Source organism: Myotis myotis, unplaced genomic scaffold (assembly GCF_014108235.1).
Source record: "Myotis myotis isolate mMyoMyo1 unplaced genomic scaffold, mMyoMyo1.p scaffold_m19_p_20, whole genome shotgun sequence".
In the NCBI taxonomy this organism is placed as follows: domain Eukaryota; kingdom Metazoa; phylum Chordata; class Mammalia; order Chiroptera; family Vespertilionidae; genus Myotis; species Myotis myotis.
The window spans coordinates 21,978,999-22,000,434 of record NW_023416325.1 but is presented as its reverse complement, the minus strand read 5'-3'; the positions used below and the strand labels follow the sequence as shown (position 1 = coordinate 22,000,434).

The 21,436-nt window shown below is 46.3% G+C and overlaps 1 protein-coding gene and 1 non-coding gene across 13 annotated transcripts in view; one reads left to right on the top strand and one right to left on the bottom strand.

Moving 5' to 3' along the window:
* The window catches only part of SPPL3 (signal peptide peptidase like 3), a 108,505-nt gene extending 89,975 nt beyond the window's left edge, over positions 1-18,530 (top strand). For all 12 annotated transcript variants that reach the window (XM_036354189.1, XM_036354192.1, XM_036354190.1 and 9 more), the window contains 5 exons: positions 5,807-5,913; positions 6,486-6,649; positions 7,357-7,556; positions 8,477-8,586; positions 17,333-18,530. In XM_036354189.1, the coding sequence (XP_036210082.1) occupies positions 5,807-5,913; positions 6,486-6,649; positions 7,357-7,556; positions 8,477-8,586; positions 17,333-17,404 (653 nt within the window). In that variant the 3' untranslated portion in view covers positions 17,405-18,530. The remainder of the gene's footprint in view (positions 1-5,806; positions 5,914-6,485; positions 6,650-7,356; positions 7,557-8,476; positions 8,587-17,332) is intronic.
* LOC118678670 lies at positions 9,589-9,692 on the bottom strand. The gene has a single exon (XR_004974964.1). It is a non-coding gene; the product is annotated as a U6 spliceosomal RNA (small nuclear RNA).
* Positions 18,531-21,436: the final 2,906 nt, after the last annotated feature.

The following is a 21,436-nucleotide window of genomic DNA, read 5'->3' as shown; positions in this document are numbered from 1 at the left end:
ATAAAGAAATAGCACAGGGATTTTATTGGGGTGGTACAGCTGTTCCAAACACGGTGTGGTGGTAGTTCTATAAATCTGGTAGAATTCACAGAATCATACATCTAAAGAACAACTCTCAATTTTACTGTTTGATAACGTTAAAAATTTTAAACATATATATTTCTAACTATATAAATACATCATTTGTTTGTATATATTTGTTGTCATAGTTATTAAAAAAAATTTTTTTTTGAGTGCCTACCATATACCAAATATTCAAAGTCAAAAGTGGTTCCCTGAGGTTACAGGTCAGATTAACCTTTAGACTTACATTCAGTCTTTAATGACGCAGAATGGGAAGACCGGGTCAAAATCACCAGTGCCTTCTCCCTGCTGTGATTCACCTTGGCTGATTTCTGACAACTTTGGTCTTATTTTAGCATCAGACATTGCCATATAAAAAATATTCACTGTGATCATTTGCTTCAGAACTTCAGTGCCCATTGTGCATATAAGCGTTCTGAAGCACAGTGTTTCAGATGTTCAGGTGCTTGTCAGAACTGCTACATTTTCCAAATGGAGTATCCGTGCTGTCGGTATTCTTAGCAGTTGGTGTTTGGTACTTCCGTGCTTCTGGAGGTTGATAAGAGTAAGTTGAGAAGCAGACATTACATCCAGGACTCACACTCGCTGCTCGCCCAGCTTGTGGGAGGAGGGTGATGCCTGTTTTATATACTAGTATACTAGGTGTTGAGAGTGACGCCGTGGCTGGTGTGTTTGACTTTTCCTGAGATTAACTCGATTTCTGTAGTAGGATGGGTGAACTGATAGCACAGGTATAAACTGAGCACTTATTGTACTCCACCTGCACAAGCGTTATGTGAAATGAGACAGTGAAGCTCCAGGTGCCACTTTTTCAACTAGAATAAACTTAAAGCAGTAATCACCCCCCCAGGACGAATGGGAGATTTTGACATCATTTTCTGTCGTTATTGCTATTTCCCAATACTTGTCCAAAAATGTCTTCTTCTATCAGGTTGCATTGGTTAAACTACCCTTGTGAGCAAGTATAGAGTTTTCCCTCAAAAAAAAAAAAAAAAAAAAAAAAAAAAAAAAAAAGCGGTGGGGGGAGCCTTTGAGTTTTTTAATTGTTTTTCAGATTAATGATTAGTGTGTGTTTTCTCCTATTATAGGAAATGTAGCTTTCTAGCCATGGTCTTTAACGTTCTCAAATATGTTTTTCTCTGATGGAGAAATTATCTTTCCAGACTTCTCTGCAGCATCAGAAATCATCTGGTAGGCAGTGATTTGGTGGTAGTTTTTTTAAATGAGTGTTTCTTAATTAAAGCCTGTTCTTTGAAGTTAATTTAGAGTGAAAACAGAATGGTAAATGTGGTTGTTTTAGGGCTAGGCATGATGTATATTTTCAGGGTTATACTAAGAAGCATTAATATTAAGAAGAAACTTCACAGATTTCTTGAACTAAATCTAGAGCTTTTTAAAATCTACTCTGTTTCATCTGGTAAATGAACCTTTTAAATTTGGGGAAGCTTGAAGGGTTGGCCAGTAGGCGGTGTGGTGTGTTAGCGAAAAGCTGATGAATCTGTGCCCACATACGTAGTGTTCAAGGACCGCTTAACCAGGGTCACAGTCTTCATCCCCTGACCAGTTCAGAGACTGGAAGAGGCTTCACAGATGTCTAGCCAGCCCTTCACTCTACAGCACTTGCCTCTAAGCTGTGATCGGAAAATGTTTAGTGTCAGAAATCTAGAAATTAGTTGTTTTGTTTTAAGATACTAGACTCTAAGTGCCAGAGTCTCAGAGTCTAGTATCTAGAGATCTTAGAAGCAAGACTGCTTAAGACCTTACAAGTCACATGATCCTTTTTAAGAACAGTTAAGCTCAGTTTGGTGTCATTGTCTTTGTCCTTCGCCTGCTGGTTGTAGAAGACAAGGTAATAGCAGAGATTATATCAATAATAAATTGAAAGTAATTATAGCGAAGTAGCTAAGATTAATAATTTACTTCCTAACACTGCTGCTTCATTTACATTTAAGCAGAAGGTAAGTTTGTTGGTGAAGCCATCAGGGAGTCTTGGAGCTTCTCAAGCAGCATGGAGCAAGGGGAGGCATCATCTCTCTTCATTTGGGCTGGGAAAAGCCCTTAGGACAGCGGTTCTCAACCGGTGGGTCGAGACCCCTTTGGCGGTCGAACGACCCTTTCACAGGGGTTGCCTAAGACCATCCTCCATATCAGATATTTACATTATGATTCATAACAGTAACAACATTACAGTTATGAAGTAGCAACAAAAATAATTTTATGGTTGGGTCACAACATGAGGAACTGTATTTAAAGGGCCAGAAGGTTGAGAACCACTGCCTTAGGAGAAAGGAAGATTGTTCAGAGTTACATGAATGAAAGAATGAAGAAAAAGAGAGGCAAACTAGATGAATAGTTGTTTCAGTGGTAAGACATAGCTGGTAGCAATATTCATTTGGGTGTAGGAGTGATACTCATTCAAAAGACTTATATTAAGAACCTTCTCTGAAAGTGCTCAAAAGGAATGGTTTCTGCCTCTTCAAACATGGAACTTCAAGGACAGCGGGGAGACTTGGTTGGCACGGAAAGAGGTTATTGCTCACTGGAGAGGAGGAGAGGTTGAAGAATAGGAATAGCCCTGCTGGTGTGGCTCTGGTTGAGCGTCAACCCATGAAACAGGAGGTCACGGTTCGATTCCTGGTCAGGGCACAGGCCCGGGTTGTGAGCTCGATCCCCCGTAGGTGCCATGCAGGAGGCAGCCAATCAATGATTCTCTCTCATCATTGATGTTTCTGTTTCTCCCTCTCCTTCCCTTCTCTCAAATCAATTTTTAAAAAAAAAAGGAAAGAAAGAAAGAAAAGAATAGAGATACAGGGAGATGGATCCTGTGGCCAAGCCTGTGTGCACAGCACTCTTCTGTGTGAGCTGTGCCTGAGGGTGCATGGCTGTGTCATAGACTTGATCCCCTCAGAGGAGGGAGCCTGGGGGCCTTAGGGCAGGACATGATGTGAACTGATTTTTACAGAGGACATGGGAGAGGAAGTGTGGGGAAGCTCGACCAAGGTTTGCAGTAACAATAAGGACTCACACCACACAATGGCTCCCAAGTGAGGTACCTAAATGAAGACGTGATAAACTGAAAATGAACTCAGAGTTTCTTGTTTGGAAGCTTAGAGATAGAATGACATTGTCTAGAGCAGCAATTTTTGCGAGAATTTTTAAAACACGCAATACCTGACTGTTAGGGGCACGGACCTCTTTTCCCTTAGATTGTCAAATTAAAAAATGGCAACAGCCAACACAACAATAGCCATCCAGTGTGAAGTAATCAAAATTATACCTATTTTTCTTGTCAGATTGGCAAAAAATATATTTTTTGGTGTGCTGCAGAATTTTAGTGATTAGTTTATGGGTGCCATGAGATGAAATGTTGGAAAATCGCTGGTCTAGAGTCATGGAAAATTCTGTCACTGAGCAGTTGTCTTGTCAATGCTTGGTTTGGCCTAGGTAAGTAGGTTTAGCATAAGATGAGTGATTAGGCATGGAGTGATGCTTAGAGACCTGTCAAGGTTCCTGCTGGTTTAGGATTAAGTGATTGAATGGTCAATTGAATAGGAAAGTTCTGAATGGACCAGTCACCTGCGTGTGTTAGAGGCAGATACATTGAACCTTGGGAGCCTGCCCTTTTGCTTGTCTGCCCAGTGGGTTCCCGTGCCCTCTGTCAGTTATCAGCAGATGGTCTTCTGACCCTCACTGCCCACTGCAGGTCTTCATTTCTTCCTTTGTTCCCTTGATGCTTTCCACTCCATGTACTCACTTGTAAGTTCCTGAAAAGATCAACATCACTGCAGCCAGCATTCCTAGTTTGGTCTGGTCTCTGGTCATTAGTTCCCAGCCTCTGTCCCAGGGGCTCCCTTCCTCACTGACCACTCCTGCTCCTTGGGCCAGCAGAGCTTATGCTGCCAGATTATTTATTGACAGCACAGCCAAACCTCGTTATTAAAAAATTAGCGGGGGTTGATTATAAGGGGCTCTTAAGTACATTTCTTCACGCCTTGAACATATTTCAGCTTGCAACTTGAAAAGTTTCAATCTTTGCAAAGCCTAATTGACTAGTACAGTCCGTTATATTCCTTTGAAATGGCATGAATTGGCATATATTTTACCAGTTTGGTTCTGAAGGAGACCCTACTAAAATGGCATCTAGATTATTATAAAGTCAGGCATTAGGTCTTCATTACATCTCTCCAAAATACACACTGGAGCCCAGTGAATGCCTGATAATAAAAATGACAAGAATAGAGATGGTTTTTCTTCCTAATTTTACTGTTTTTCCAACCCTTCTCTGTTGTCGGGATGGGAATTACTTTTCTGTTTCGGCAGCACCATGCCTGAAGTAGGAACTCACTAAATATTAGTTGAAGTGCTATATCCTGGGTATGCCCAACTGTTATACATGATGCCTCGTTTTATTATGTTTCACTTTATTGGGCTTCACAGATACTGCATTTTTCACAAACTGAAGGCGGACCCTCCGCTAGCAAAAAGAATATGACCCTTTATTGTGATACTCACTTTATTGTGGTAGTCTAGTCTGCGACCACACCCATAATGCCTCTCAGCTATGCCTGTATCTGCTCACTTTGTTACATACATTGACAATTTACCAAATTTTTTAAAATGATACACACCTGTAATATGGCTTTACTCACTTTTCTTAGACTAATTTGGAATTTGAAGCTGATAGAACATAATTTTTCATTTATTCAGCAAATATTTGTCGAATGTCTACTCTGTCAGTTGCTGGGGATCCACAGGAACAGATAAGCCATGGTTTCTGTTTACTAGGAGCACACAGCTTAGGAAATAAACTATGTATGTATAAATAATGATACTATTGTAAATGGACGCAAAGAAAACAGCAACTTCATCTGGCCAGGTCAGGAGGCTTTCGGTCCTGGCCTCTTAAGAACGAGGATGAATTTTCTAGGGAAAAAGCCCAGGTCAGGGCCCTGTGGGCAGAGCATGAAGGAACATGGTGTGAGTTGAACAGTGCATCACATTCGAGTGGCCTCAGAGCAGCAGGAAGTGCACACTGAGGGCAAGGGCTGCTCAGTGGAGAGTGCCCTCCCGTTCCTTGCTGCAGGGCCTGGCCAAGCAGTTCTCCTGGCATCTGCTTCGGGGAGAGCCCACAGGACTCTGTAGGAATCAGGCCTGGGTTCTCAGAAGACCGGAGGGAGAGAACTGGAGGCAAGGAGAGACCATTCATCTGTCAGGCCGTCCTAGACTCCAGGGATCGGATGGGAGCCTTGCCCTCGAGGACCTTACATTTTAGTTGTGAGGAGAGAGAATTTTAAAAAGATACATCATGTACCAGATTTTGAGAGGTGCAAGGATAGAGGAATGAACTGCTGGAACAGTGTCCCTGAGTAAATGAAAGGGGATGCCATAGAGGGTGAGTTAACTTGAAAGCAAGGAGCAAGGATGATGAATCTGCAGCGATGGGGGAGGCAGAGGCCAGAAAGCGCAGGCTGAGCCTGTCTTGGAGCTTCATCAAAACAGAACCTCCTGGGTCCTATAGTGTGAGAGAAGGGATTTCCCCGAATACCAGCAGGTCACAACGGGCTGATGTGGGCACTTCTGCACTGTAGGGTGTACATTCTTAGACCAGAGCTGAAGGCTGCCTGGTTTTTGAGGGGACTTACAACTTCATTGGGTTTACAAGCGAATAGCGTGTGGGAAGGGGCTGGGCCGTGCTGCACTCTGACTGCTGTCTCCTCCCCAGCCCTGGCCATGGGTCTCTGTGTCGCCATGATCGCCTTCGTCCGCCTGCCCAGCCTCAAGGTCTCCTGCCTGCTTCTCTCAGGGCTCCTAATCTATGATGTCTTTTGGGTAAGTGTCTATTGAAGCCACTGCTCTCCTTTTTGTTTAATTGGGGTCAAGCATCTAAAGTCTGGCTGGCCAGGGTACTTCCTGTCTACAGCCACTCCCTCCAGTCCTGAGCTGTCTGTGTTACAAGGTGAGCCGGCAGCTGATTGACATGTGTTACAGAAGACAATACATGATAGTTATGGTGGAAGAAAGAGTAGGCAGAGTTCTCTGCCTCAAAGCATGCAGTCACAAAAGCTTGATGGCCCTCGCCGATTCGGCTCAGTGGATAGAGCATCAGCCCGAGAAGTGAAGAGTCCCGGTTCAATTCCGGTCAAGGGCAGGCACCTTGGTTGCAGGCTCCATCGCCAGCCCTGATGTTGGGGATGTGCAGGAGGCAACCAGTCAATGTCTCTCTCACATCATTGTTTCTCTCTCTCTCTGTCTCTTCCTAAAAATCATTGGAAAAATATCCCCGGGTGAGGATTAACAAAAACAAAGGCTTGCTGTCACAGTTTTGTGCAGCTCTGCTCTTACGAACAAAAAGGACAGGTTGCTCTAGCTCCCTCTCTTAAAGGAGACTCTCTCCTTGCCAGGTGTTTTTCTCCGCCTACATCTTCAATAGCAACGTCATGGTGAAGGTGGCCACCCAGCCGGCTGACAATCCCCTCGATGTGCTTTCCCGGAAGCTGCACTTGGGGCCCAATGTTGGGCGTGACGTTCCTCGCCTGTCTCTGCCTGGAAAACTGGTTTTCCCGAGGTAGGACTGACACGCCAGGCTCAAGACAGCCAGCACACGGCCTTCCGGTGCCTTGATTAGTCGGTCTTTGTCATCCACAGTCTAATCCTAGACTAGAAAGGGTGAGTCAGCATCTCCATCTTACAAAAGGAAGAGAATGTTGACTTGCAAAGGTTTATCACTAAGGGATACAGGTGCTGCTTTTTATTATTGATTAATGTTGTCAAGTAACCATAGGTTACTACTATTAATTCTCTCCAGCCAACTTCAAAATATATTAACAGGAGATTCTGGATCTTTTTACTTCTAAGACATTTGTAAAAATATGGCCTAATGCTTAAATTACACAGTTCCTGGTAATAGAATCCTGAAAAAATTAATGTGTTGCTTTAATCTCCTGTGTCTGGTAGTAGTTGGGTGCTTATTTGATGTCTCAGCAGTGAAGGTGTGACAAAGAGTGAATTGCTTGGCATTTCTAGAGTTGGCAGTGCTTATGCCGTCATCTACAAGGTGCTCCCCGAAGCACTGAGGGGCGGGGGGAAGACTTCTATTGCTAGTGCTCTTGTGGCTTTTAATCTCTAAACTCTTAAAACCTTGCATGCAACCAGTAGAGATTCCCATCTGCCATTCAGATAAGTTCTCTGACTTCTTAAAAAGCTGACACTGCCCCGAGGAGGAGAGGGGGGTTTTACAGCGTGGCATCCCTGACCTGTGACTCTGCCTTCCAGCTCCACTGGCAGCCACTTCTCCATGTTGGGCATTGGAGACATTGTGATGCCCGGACTCCTGCTGTGCTTTGTCCTTCGTTATGACAACTACAAAAAACAAGCCAACGGTGACTCCTGCGGTGCCTCTGGACCCGCCAACATCTCTGGACGCATGCAGAAGGTCTCCTACTTTCACTGCACCCTCATCGGATACTTTGTAGGTAAGAGAGAATCAGACACTGCATTTGGATCCCCTCTCTGGCTGTCCTCCCCCCGTAATTAAACCAGGTCTTCTAGCTGCAGACCCGGGATAGAAGGAGAGCAGCAACTGCTTGCTGTTAATAGCTAACCACCCAGGAAAATACCCCTCAAGCCCATGAGATGATAGGTGCTGACTACTGGCCAGCCCAGTTCGCTGTCTGAAGAACATCGTAGTAAGAGTACGGTTTGGCCTCAAAGCCAAGAACACCTACCACACAATGATCATGGGTCAGTCTACATGGTTCATTAAAAACCTCAAGTTTATTGAAGTCGTGTCTATTTCCCTTCATTTGTTCTGTCACATCAGACTCTCCCTGGCTAGCTTTTCTCCAGCAGCTCACCTACCGGCAGGTAGGAATAGTGGTAACCCGTCTGCCACTGCAGTACCTCCTACAGCAGGACTTCACTAATTCCACTGCACTTTCATATACATGGTTCATTTCCGTCTCAAACTCTAAGGGGGACAGAGCAGAGGGGTTACCCCATCAGACAAATTGGGGGAGGCTCCATGAGGTGAAAGGTCTTAACCAAGGTTACAAAGGTTTGGAAGTAGCAGAGTTGAAACTTGAACTCTGCTCCTTCCAAGTCTTTTGCCTCCAAGTCTGACATCACATACCACAGCAGACAAAGGGAGGCCAGGCACACTGAGGGCTGCAGTGGGAGTTGGTCACAGGTCCTTGGAATTGAAGGATTTCTTCTTAAACTGTGCTGTCCATGTTTCTTTAAACTGCTCGAACTAGACATTTTATAACCTCCCCATTGGATGGATATGCCTGCTACCTGGATGTGTCTTGGCACTAGAGGTTGTATATATCTAATGTGAGTGTCCTCTCGGGGCTGGCCCTTGCCCTTACTCTCGAATGCTTCTCTCTCCTCATAGGTCTGCTCACTGCCACCGTGGCATCTCGCATTCACCGAGCAGCGCAGCCTGCCCTCCTCTATTTGGTGCCATTTACCTTATTGCCACTCCTCACAATGGCCTACTTAAAGGTGAGAAGCAGTTACAAACCTGTGAGAGCAATAGCTTGGCATTGGTCCTGGATTTGGGTATGTATGCTCCTTGCTGGAGGTGGTTCTTCATAAGCCCCTGATCTTGACAGTGGGGTCTTGTTCTTTCATTTATTAACCTGATATTAGCATCTTCCAGATTCTGGCAGCACTGAGTCAGACCACTGCGCCCCCTGCTCCTGGGTTATTAACGGGCGTCCTACAGCTTCAGAGACTTCTCTTAAAAGCAGCGCCCTGTTGCCACCAGCAGCTCTTTTAATGCTCTGCATTCAGGTTTGAAGTAGGAGCAAGCAGCAGGGCCAACACACCCACCTGGCCCTTCTCCAGCGAGCTGCTCTGCAGGCAGGCCTAGTGCCCCAGGTGCTGTAGGGCCTGCTTGGCTACACATGGCTTTCCAAAACTACCAGGCACTTAACGCCTGCACAGAGGCCTCTCCTACAGGGGACCACTCAGTACAGCAAACCAGATAAAGAGTAGGGAGCCGAGGAGTTCCCCGGGGTCAGAGGGCCGGTGAGCACCATCACTGACGTTTCCTCTCTCCACCTCCGTACGGTGGGTAGGGCTCTGTCCTGCCTGCAAGGTCTCTGCACTGTGTTCCTGGACACATGGCTGGAGCTATTTCTGCCTGAACAAAGGAGCAGGGAGGATCAACAGGCCATTATTGCACACACCTGGCCTCCCCCTCTGGCGGTGCTCAGCTCAGCAGGCCACTGCCCCAGACCTTAAGCAGCCACTCAGCTCCTGCCCACCTGCTGAAACCACCCTGCAGGCACAGTCCACACTCAGCACACTGCTGCACAGAGCCCTTCCCGAAGGCTGCAGGAGGTGGCAGTTTTCTCTAACATAGAAGCCAACATAGAAAGTCAAGACAACAAAGGAGATAATTAACTAAACAAGGATAGTTTAAGGAACCTCTGAAAACATCAGGTGCTCAAGTGTTTGCATTATAGGAATTCTAGAGAGAGAAAGGAACAGAAACTTTATTTTAATATGGAATGCGTCACATATTTGCGTGTCATCCTTGCACAGGGGCCATGCTAATCTTCTCTGTATCGTTCCAAATTTTAAAAAGCAGTGGCTGAAAACTTTTCTAACCTGGGAAAGGAAACGGATATCCAGGCTTAGGAAGCACAGAGAGTTCCAAACAAGATGAGCCCAAAAGACGCATACAATTAATTAAGCCCAGCCTGCACCCTCTCACAATCTGGGACTCCTTAGGGGATGTCAAAGAGCCAGTTTCAGCCCGATCCCCACAGGCCAGGCCGAGGGACCCCACCGGTACATGAATCTGTGCACCGGGCCTCTAGTATAAAAATAAAATATCCTATCTGATAAAGAGGGAATATGCGAATTGATTGCCACACCCTCACAAGATGGCAGCACCCAGTCCCCTCAGCCCTGCCTCATCCAGCCTCAGTCCCACCTCACCCAGTCCCCTCAGCCCCACAGGGGAAGTCAGTTGGGGATAGTTGGGGATGATCATGCTGGCAGGGGAGCAGATGTCAATCAGGTGAGTAGGCAGAGTGGTTAGGGGTAATCAGGCAGGCAGGCAAGTGGTTAGAAGCCAGGAGTCCCTGCACGATCAGGCCTATACTGGCAGTCGGACATCCCCTGAGGGGTCCCAGATTGGAGAGGGTGCAGGCTGGGCTGAGGGACACCCTCTCCCCCTCCCATGCATGAATTTTGTGCACCAGGCCTCTATTTTAATACATAATAATACAAGAATAAACTCTTTCACATACCCACAATTGTAAACCTACTTTTGCCTCACCCTCTGTACTTTAACACCTATCAGTTTAAAATAGACTGCTATACATAATGTCATGGTTAATGAAAACCTACAAAAGATACATACAAAAAGAAACCTAGCCCTAACCGGTTTGGCTCAGTGGATAGAGCGTCGGCCTGCAGACTCAAGGGTCCCGGTTCGATTCCGGTCAAGGGCATGTACCTTGGTTGCAGGCACATCCCCAGTAGGGGGCGTGCAAGAGGCAGCTGATCGCTGTTTCTCTCTCATCGATGTTTCTAACTCTCTATCCCTCTCCCCTCCTCTCTGTAAAAAATCAATAAAATAAATTTAAAAAAGAAAGAAAGAAAGAAACCTAAACTAAACAAACCAGTAAAGCACAAGGAAAGAGATCAAGAGAAGAAAGGAATAGAGGACAAGTACAAAACTGGACAAAATGGCCTAAGTACATGCTTATCAGTAGTTATTTTAAACTACAGGCCCGATGCACAAAATTCGTGCAAGGGGCTCGGCCCTCGCGGCCCCGGCTGCCTCTCAGCCCCACAGCCCTGCCCACTGGTCATTCCGAAAGGTCGTTCCGCCGTCCGGTCTAATTAGCATATTAGCTCTTTATTATATAGGATGTAAATGGACTAAATGCTCCAATAAAAAGACATAGGGTGGCTGAATGCTGCTTACTTCAATTTCAAAGACATAGACTGAATGTAAAGGGATGGAAAAAGATATCCCATGTAAACAAAAATGAAAAGAAAGCTGAAGTAACAATATGTCAGATTGAGAGCAACTAAGATGGCGGCATAGGTAAACACCGGGAAATTGTCGCCTCACACAACAATTGAAAATTACCGCAAAGGACTGAGCAAACATCATCCAGAACAACAGGAAGGCTGGCTGAGTGTAAATTCCACAACTAGAAGGAAAGAAAAGCACGCTGAGAGCCAGAGGCGCTGCGGAGGTGAAGTGCAGAGGTACGGCGGCTCGCGCGCGCGAGGAAAGGGGGTGGCGCCTGAGGACGCGGCTGTCTTTTTGAATCACAAACTCCCGACGGCTCTGAACTCCGGTTCCGGGAAGTCTCTGGGGACCCAGGTCTCATACGGGGAGAAGCTGGTCTGTCCGGCAGCGAGCGAACTTGAGGGCGGCTTTCCCTCAGAGGTGCTTGCAGCCGTTACCGGAACACTGAGACCGGAACACTGAGACGCGCGACTCCGCCCTCTGACTCCCTGAGACCCCGTCCCACCCAGGCTGCGGCAGAGGCTTTTGCATGTGAATGTACCTAACTGCAGCCGAACCAGGCAGACCTGGAACTTCCAAGAGAAGGCCCAAGGCCCCGCAGCGGCTTGCATTGCTTCACAGCTGAGCCTCTTCGTGGCTCCTGCTGTGTGGCCTCAGGCAGAGGCTGAATTAGCACCTCCTTAGATCCAGGAGCCACTGTACCCAGTGGTCAGAGGGGGTCCATCCAGACTGCAACTCCTCAGATCCATAAGGGACGCACTCAGGGAGCAGACTCAGTGAGCACCAAAGCCCCACTGAAGCAAGTCTTGCCCCAGAAGGGTGTCTTCAGCACAGAAGTTCTCCCACTTTAGACACAGCTGATTCTCACAGCCAATTGGCCTGGAGGTCAATTCCTCCCAGTGATTCTACAACAACCAAGGCACCAAGAGTGCAGCAAGAGTGTCCACCCCAGGTAACTGGGGAGGCTGAGCTACTGGGCCCTACAGGACACCTGGCGCACAGGGCCACTCTATCAACACAGGGAAGCTGCCAAAATGTGGAGACAAAGAAACAGGTCACAAATGGCAGAAATGGAGGAAAGCAAACGATTGGATATAGAGTTTAAGGCCACGGTTATAAGGTTTTTCAAGAATTTTATGGAAACCGCCGATAAATTTAATGAATCCCTCAATAAGTATAGGGAGACCATGGAGGACATGAAAAAGGACCAACTAGAAATTAAGCATACACTGACTGAAATAAAGAATAATTTACAGAGATCCAGCAGCAGAAAAGAGGATCCCAAGAATCAAGTCAAAGATTTGAAATACAAAGAAACAAAAAATACCCAACCGAAAAAGAAAAAAGAAAAGAGATTCCAAAAATATGAAGATAGTGTAAGGAACCTCTGGGACAACTTCAAGCGTACCAACATCAGAATTATAGGGGTACCAGAAGGAGAGAGAGGGCAAGATATTGAAAACCTTTTTGAAGAAATAATGACAGAAAACTTCCCCTACCTGGTGAAAGAAATGGACTTACAAGTCCAGGAAGCGCAGAGAACCCCAAACAAAAGGAATCCAAGGAGGACCACACCAAGACACATCATAATTAAAATGCCAAGAGCAAAAGATAAAGAGAGAATCTTAAAAGCAGCAAGAGAAAGACAGTCAGTTACCTACAAGGGAGTACCCATACGACTGTCAGCTGATTTCTCAACAGAAACCATGCAGGCCAGAAGAGACTGGCAAGAAATATTCAAAGTGATGAATAGCAAGAACCTGCAACCAAGATTACTTTATCCAGCAAAGCTATCATTCAGAATAGAAGGTCAGATAAAGAGCTTCACGGATAAGAAAAAGCTAAAGGAGTTCATCACCACCAAACCAGCTTTATATGAAATGCTGAAAGGTATTCTTTAAGAAGAGGAAGAAGAAAAAGGAACTCTTACCATTTGCCACAGCATGGATGGAACTTGAGAGCGGATAAATACCACAGGATCTCACTCATTTGTGGAATATAATGAACAACATAAGCTGATGAACAAGGACTGATCCAGAGACGGAGAGGCATTGATTGGACTGTCGGGACTTGGAGGGAAGGTAGGGGAGGGTGGGGGTAAGGGGGAAAGATCAACCAAAGGACTTATATGCAAGCATATAGGCCTAACCAATGGACATGGACAACGGGGGGGGGAGGGCATGAGCGGGGGTGGGGGGGGTGGGGGGTAGAGGGTAACGTGGGGACAAGGACACATATGTAATATCTTAATCAATAAAAAATATATTAAAAAAAAAATTCTTCAAAAAAACAAAACAAAAAAAAACAATATGTCAGATTAAATAGATTAAAAAAAAGAGAAAGAAGGACATTACATAATTGTAAAGGAGTAATCCAAGGAGAGGATATAATAATTGTAAATATCTGTGCATCTAAAGAATGTAGGGTGTCCCAAAATTCACGCAAGAAGTAATTTTGATAGAAAACACAGGTTTATAATTAAAAATTGTAAATTTTTTATTGATTCATAAAGTATATAGTATAGGGTTATGTATGGAATAGCACATCGGGTAAATGGCCTCCACAGCTTTGCTGGAACATACACAAAGCCGTGGTCTTCATTGGTCTTCATTGTCCCTGCTCCTGGGCCATAATTGGTACTTGGTAATGCTTATCAAATTGAAGGGATTGAAATCAGAGGGCAACAGATATTAGAATCTGATTCAATAAACCAAGTAAAATTAGGCTTTTATTTTTTGTTGTTGTTAATGCTCACACAGAATTCAAATCTTGCATGAATTTTGAGACACCCTATATAAAGCAATTATTAATGGACATAAAGGGAGAAATTAATATAACAATAGTAGGGATTTTAATACCCCATTCACATCAATGGATAATTATCCAGACAGAAAATAAATGAAATAATGACCTCAATGTCATTATTAGATGAGATTGATTTAATAGAATATTTTATCACAACTTTTCAAAATTTGTGGTATGCACCGAAAGTAGTTCCAGGAGGGAAGTTCATAGCTGTACAGGCCTCCCTCAAGGAACAAGAGAACTCTCAAACCATCTAAACTCTACACTTAAACCAGAAAAAGAAACAAAACCCCAAGTAAGTAGGAGGAAGGAAATAGTTAAGATGAGAGTGAAAGGAAACAAAAACAGTAGAAAAGATCAGTACAGCAAAGAGAGCCGGGATGTGGGCTCTCAGCAGAACTTGACTCTCCTGTCACCCTAGGCCTCGGACTTCCAGCCTCCAGAACTCACAGAACTAAGTTTCTGCTTATCAGCCAAAAGAGCCCGCATGAATGAAGAAAGTTATAACTGATACCACAGAAACACAAAGAATCGTTAAAGAATACTAGGAACAACAATATGCCAGCAAATACGATAATCTAAAGGAAATGGGTCAATTTCCAGAAGCATGTAACTTTCTAAGACTGAACAAAATGTAAACAAGCTGTGAAGTACTAGCAATGAAATTGAAGCAATAATAAAACTCCCAACAAATAAAAGTTCAGGAGCAGGTGAATTCTACCAAGTGTTCAAAGAAGAAAATTAATACTTACCCTTGTTGCCCTAACCGGTTTGGCTCAGTGGATAGAGCATCGGCCTGCGGACTCAAGGGTCCCAGGTTCGATTCCGGTCAAGGGCATGTACCTTGGTTGCGGACACAACCCCGGTGGGGAGTGTACAAGGGGCAGCTAATTGATGTTTCTCTCTCATTGATGTTTCTAACTCTCTATCCCTCTCCCTTCCTCTCTGTAAAAAAATCAATAAATTATATTAAAAAAAAAATACTTACCCTTGTTAAACTATTTCAAAAAAATTGAAGAGTTAGGGATGCTTACAAACTCATTTTACAGGCCAGATTACTCTGATACCAAAACCAGATAAAGACATTACTAAAAAAGAAAATGGCAGGTCAGTACTCTCTGTAAACCTAGAAAAATTGTCAAGCCAGATTTAGCAGTACATTAAAAGGATTATACATCATGACCAAGTGGGATTCATCCCAAGGATGGTTGACCATCCATAAACCAATCAATGCATCGCATCACATTAACAAAATAAATGATAAAAACCCTCAACAAAGCGGGTAGAGAAGGTATATCTCTCTCTCAATACATTGAAGGCCATAGAACCTGCAGGTAATATACTCAGTGGTGAGAAGCCGAAAGCCTTTCCTCTAAGATCAGGAACAGGCAGGGGTGCCCATTGTTCCTTCTGTTCAGCATAGTAGTACGAGCCCTCGCCACAGCAGTCAGACAAAAAACAAAAGGCACCCAAATGAGAAAGGCGGAAACAGAACTCTCAGTTTGCAGATGGCATGATACTATTATAGAAAACCCTCAAGACCTCACCAGTGAACTACTTGAACTAACTAGTGACTTCATGGAGTTGCAGGACGGAGTCACTGTACAGAAATAGTTGCATTTCTATACGTCAGTAATGAACAATCGGAAGAAATGAAGACAGAAATTGTAAAATTGCAAATTTACAATTGCATCAAAAAGTGTAAAAACACCTAGGAATAAATTTAACCGAAGAGGTAAAAGACCTGAAGACTGAAAACTGTAAGACACTGAAGAAAAAATTGAACAGGACACAAATAAATGGAAGGATATACCTTGCTCATAGATTAGAAGAATTAATAGTGTTAAAATGTAGCATACAGATTCAGTGCAAGCCCTATTAAAATACCAAAGACATTCTTCTCAGAATTAGAACAACTAATCCTAAAATGTATATGGAACCACAAAAGACCCCAAATAGCCAAAAAAATATTGAGAAGAACACATCCTGATATCAAATTATATCACAAAGGTACAATAATCAAAGCAGTATAGTACTGGCATTTAAAAAACAGATCAATGGAATAGAATAAAGATCCCAGAAATCCCCACTTACATGGCCAATTAATCTGCGACAAAGGAGGCAAGGATACATAACTCGGTAAAGACAGCCTCTTCAGTATGTGGCAAACTGGGCAGATAAATGCAACAAAATGAAATTGGACCACTTTCTTAGACCATACATAAAAATAAACCCAAAGTGGATTAAAGACTTAATGTTAGATCTGAAACCATGAAACACCTAGAAGAAACATGGGCAGTGAACCCTTTAACGTTAGTCTTAGTATCTTTTTTGATGCAGCTCCTTGAACAAGGGGCAACAAAAGAAAAACAAGTGGGACTACATCAAACTAAAATGTTTTTGACGAAACCAACAAAACGCAAGAACAACCTACTGAATAGGAGAAGATATTCAATGATATACTCAATTATGGGGTTAATATCCAAAGTATATAAAGAACTCAGACAACTTAACACCAAAAAACAATTCGATTTTAAAAATGGACAGAGGACTTGAATGCACATTTCTTCCAAAAGGACATACAGATAGATGGTCAGCAGATACTGAAAAGATGCTCAGTATCACTAATCGTCAGGGAAACACAAAACCGCAATGCATAGCCCCTCACACTTGTCAGAATGGCTGTCACCAGTCAGTACCAAGTGCCGGCGAGGATGTAGAAGGAGGAGCCTTGACACTGTCTGTAGGAATGTGAGTTAGCGCAGCCACTGTGCAAAACAGTCTGCAGATTTCTCAAAAAATCAAACAGACCTGCCATACGGCCTAACAATTCCACTTCTACACATTTATCTGCAAACAAAAGCCCTCATTCAGAAAGAGATGTGCACTGCTTTGTTAATTGTAACCAAAGTGGGGGAGCAACCTACAGGTCCATCAATAGATGAATGATAAAGAAATGTATATCAATATTCATAAATCTGCATAATAATGGAATATTACTAAGCAGTAATAATGAAATCTTGCCATTTGCCACAACATAGATAAACCTAGAGGGTGTTAAGTGAAATAAAACAAATACCATATAATGTCACTTTTATGTGGAATCTAAAACTGAATGACATTTAGAAATAGAAAACGGCAACTAAGAGCATTATCTTATTCCCAGGATTTCTGTTTTTCACTCTTGTACAGATGAGGAAACAGGCAGAGGTAAATTAACTTGTTCAGGTCATCTGACTCATAAGTGATAGAATTTGTACCAGGATCGAGTTGGTAAAAGCCCCTCCCTGCCCCAGGGGCCTAAGCTCTTCCAGTGAGTTCTTCAAAGAATGGTGGGTTACTGTTCCGTGAGTCTCCAGGGAAGCAGACTGAGAGTCAGAAAAGACTTGTAGATATGTGTGCCTCCCATGTAAACCTGTAACTTAGCCAAGTTCCTTTTCCCAGGGTGACCTGCGGCGGATGTGGTCTGAGCCCTTCCACTCCAAGGCCAGCAGCTCCCGATTCCTGGAAGTATGATGGATCGCAGTGACCAGCTGGCCATCCTCGCCTTTTCTGTCGACGCATTTCCTCTTGGAGTTGGCCTGGTCCTCGGAGACGTACCTGTTTAAGGACCTGACGTGGGCTGGATTTTGCGTTTGCGGGGAGCTTGTCTGCAGGAGCGAGGTGCTGGGGCGCTGCCGGATCCTCTTCCCGCCGGTGGAAGTGGAGTCCTTTCGGCAGTGACAGCCCCCCCAGCGCTCCTCCTCCCGGTTTCATGGACCTGCATAGACTCACCGTGGGAGATGGAGGTGGGACTAAAACTGACGGCGGCATGGAGTCGCTCTGTACCTTTGGAACACTAAAAGGATGAACACATGAGCAGAGTGAAGTTTCCTCAGTGAACCCTCAAGAACGTTGGGATCAGCTTCCAGTGGGGACTCAGTTTCAGAGAACTGAGACAGAGCTCTTCTGTCCTTATATTCTTTCCTTTTTTGGATTTATTAAATATTTTCTGTGGTGTGAAATGACTTATTAAATCCACAGACATTGAGTGACTTCTTGCAACATACACATATGGATTGTTGTAAAGCGTTCATGTCCACCCAGATGTGTCGGCAGTGAATGGGGGCACGGTTTTTATACATACACACGCACATAGATATGTATGAATAAACAAAACCTAAAACCTGCTAAGATCATGCTGTGTAGCAGATGGGCTCGCTGTGATTGTTAGCATGTAGAGCCGTTTTCTCTGGCTTTCTTGTACATGGATAAGCTGCTGTCTTTCCCTCCACGACTGAGCGTGCAGTTAAAAACCAGTATAGTATTTGTACTGATATACTCATGGGCGTTAGGGGTCTCATTTGGTTGTGGTCAGTATAGCAAATTAGGGATGAAAAGATAAACCTTTTTGGCCCTTTTCGTTTTTGCAGGCTCCTCCCTTGCAGGGTTTTAGTCCTTCCTTCCTGGACTGATGCATGTATTGTAGCAGCAGGCGTCTTTGTGCTTTCTGATCATAGTAATGGACAACTTGTAAATACATTTTTCTATTTTCTATTTTTTTGTATTTTTTTTTTGGCATTTTGTTTCATTGGTGTGCTGTATTTTCCATGCCCTCACTCCTTTAAGGAAAAAAAAAGAAAAAAAACAACACAATCCTCTCCTTGCTGTTGTGATTATAGTCTTGGTTTACCTGTGGTGACAACTGGGTATTGGGGACAAATGTCACGTGCCCCCCTCCCCCCACATTCCAGGAATTGTGGTCTGAGCCAGCGGCCCTGTTTGCCGGCAGCAGCGTTCCCATGGTAACTAGTGTGAGTGACGTGCGCCCGCCTTCGTCTAGCAGCCATGCCTGGTAAGGAAGTGCCCAGTGCCCAGAGGCAGAGAGGAGCCTGGAACTGGCCTGCGTTTCTGACAGCGGAGGCTGGAGCGGCAGGAGTCCTGGTCTCCCGCGAGCAGGACCCTCCTGGCCCCCCCTGACCTGCGTGATGAGCTGCGGGCTGTGGGTCCTGTGCCTGGAGGCCCAGTGGACAGCGCCGTGGGCCTGTGGCCTTGGGAACGGGAAGCCATCAGGGCGGTGCGTCCCTCTGTGTCTTCAAATCCTGCTGAGGGCCGCCTTGTGTTCTGTTTCGTTTGTTTTTTAAAAATAAATGACTCCTTTCTAGACTTTTCCACCTCATCTTCACTTTGGTTGTTGGTACCAGGCTCCCTCGCCTCCCTGCTCTGTCGGCACCGGAATGCGAACGGGAGGCCTCTCCAGGCGGGACTGAGAAGCAGCCTCTTGCCCAGGAGCTGCCAGCCGGGCGAGGTGCCCGCTCCTCTCCCGACTCCAGGAGGCTGGTGGCTCAGCAGCGCGGGCGGGGTGGCTTCCGGAATGGCTCCAGGTGAAGGCAAGGCCAGTAGTTAGAAATGTCATCCTGGCAGCCGGTCATTTTACTTCTAACTTCTCATACAAAAACTAAATTCCAGACAAGCAATGGCCCGTGATTTCTCGTTATTCTCAAGAAATTCTGTGCAGGTTCAGGGCGGGGATACACGGGGCCCCTGAATGTGATTTGGATTCCATTTGCTAGTTCAGAGTCCTTACACTGCCACGCCTGCAAACAAACCATCCCCACCCCACGATATTTTGAATTTAAAAAATCAACTTGCAATGAATATTATAAAAATAAATATATTACAATTCGGACGTTCTTGAATATTTTCAGCTGAAAATTCTCACGAAAAATGATTTTAAAAAATGATTTTAAAGTTGGTCAGTCAGGGCTGCTTCTTAGGGAAACTTTTTTTATAGACGCGCGTGGCGTGTGGGGAAGGCCCCAGACGCTCATGGCGAACAAGGGCTTAAAACGGCCGAGGAACTGCAGGGCTCCTGTGGTTTCACAGGGACCACAGCGGACACTGGAGTCCCCCGCGTCCTGCACGCGGCGCCCTTTGCCCGGGGGAGGGGGAGCCACATGCTTTTCATCTCCGTGCGTCGGCCCCCTCCCCCGCCTGAGGTGCTGTGGCCTCGTCTCCTGCTTCTCAGATGCTCTGGGTCTGGGTGATCCAAGAAGTCTTGCATGAGGCAGGCGTGTGCACAAGGTTCCCGCGCCACCTGCCCCTTCCTTCCTCGCCGCGCCGAGTTCTCCCACGTGACCGCCGTGGGAGCTCATCGCGAATGAAGATGAGACAGCAAAGTTGATCCAAAGCCACGTGTTCATCGTGTTCATCGCCGGCACCAAGCTCGGGCCTCTTCTGGAGAAGACAGCCCACAGCGCCCTGTGGGAGCCGCGCCCGCGGGGAGGGCCGCAGGTCAGACAGGTGAGGACATGGGCCACACAGAACAGACCGAGCTCCGTAAGGGTGGAGGGAAGAGTCTGTTTTCACAAAAAAGTGTGAAAAATAGAATCTGCCGTGTCTGCATAGCAGCTCTCGCAGGACTGCCCGCCAGGCCCAGGCGGTGTGTGGACGTGTTTTGTGGAGTCTAACGGCGTCGGAGCCTCGGGCGGAGCGTTTGTGCGTCCACGGCGCGCACCGGGCAGGGCGTGCGAGGGCAGCCGAGCAGCGGAGGGGGCAGCCCGGGCCTCCGGGCGGTTCCCCGGCGGTTCCCCGGCGGTTCCCCGGCGGTTCCCGGGCGGTTCCCCGGCGGTTCCCGGGCGGTTCCCCGGCGGTTCCCCGGCGGTTCCCCGGCGGTTCCCCGGCGGTTCCCCGGCGGTTCCCCGGCGGTTCCCCGGCGGTTCCCCGGCGGTTCCCTGGCGGTGTCCGCAGTGACTCCCTCATCCGGGAGGGCCACGCCTCCTAAGAGCTTCTCAATCTAACATGATCTTTATTTCTGCGTAACTCATAGGCTGTCTTCTATTTGCAAGACTCTAAATTTTTTTGTATTGATTTCAGAGAGGGAGAAAGAAACACCAATGATGAGAGAGTCATGGATCAGCTGCCCCCTCCACGCCCCCACTGTGAATCGAACCTGCAACCCAGGCATGTGCCCCGACCGGGAATCGAACCGTGACCTCCTGGTTCATAGGTTGACGCTTGACCACTGAGCCACACTGGCGGGCAAGACTCTAATCTCTTGACTGCTCACGGGTGGGGGCCTCTCCCAGAGCACCACCTCTCCCGCTTTTACAGCCATAACGTGCCTCCTCGCACCTTTCCCTGGAGCTCAAAGCCCTTCCCACCCACGTGAGGCCAGTCCCTGCCGTTCCAGCTGAGCTGTGTGGGCGCCGCGTGCTCGTCCACGGAACCACCCATCCTGACCCCACGCGGGGCTGCAGGGCTGGCCGTGCGGGGAGAGGTGGCAGCTTCCCCACACACCGGGTCGCCGGGCGACGCAACACAGACCTACCCAGAGCTTCGATCGCACGTCCGGCCCTGGGCACAGAGCGGCGCTGGGGATGCCGTTTCTCAGGACCCGGAGCCGAGAACAGAAGCGGGAGAGCTCCTTGTCCGGGGCCACCGGGCAGGAGGAGCCGGCCCTGAAGGACGCCGCCGGCAGGTGACCCAGCACACTGCTCCACGTAACACGGCCCCAGTCTCACCACGCGGCAGACTCAGCCTAGCGCAGGGCTCCTTTAACGTGGGTTT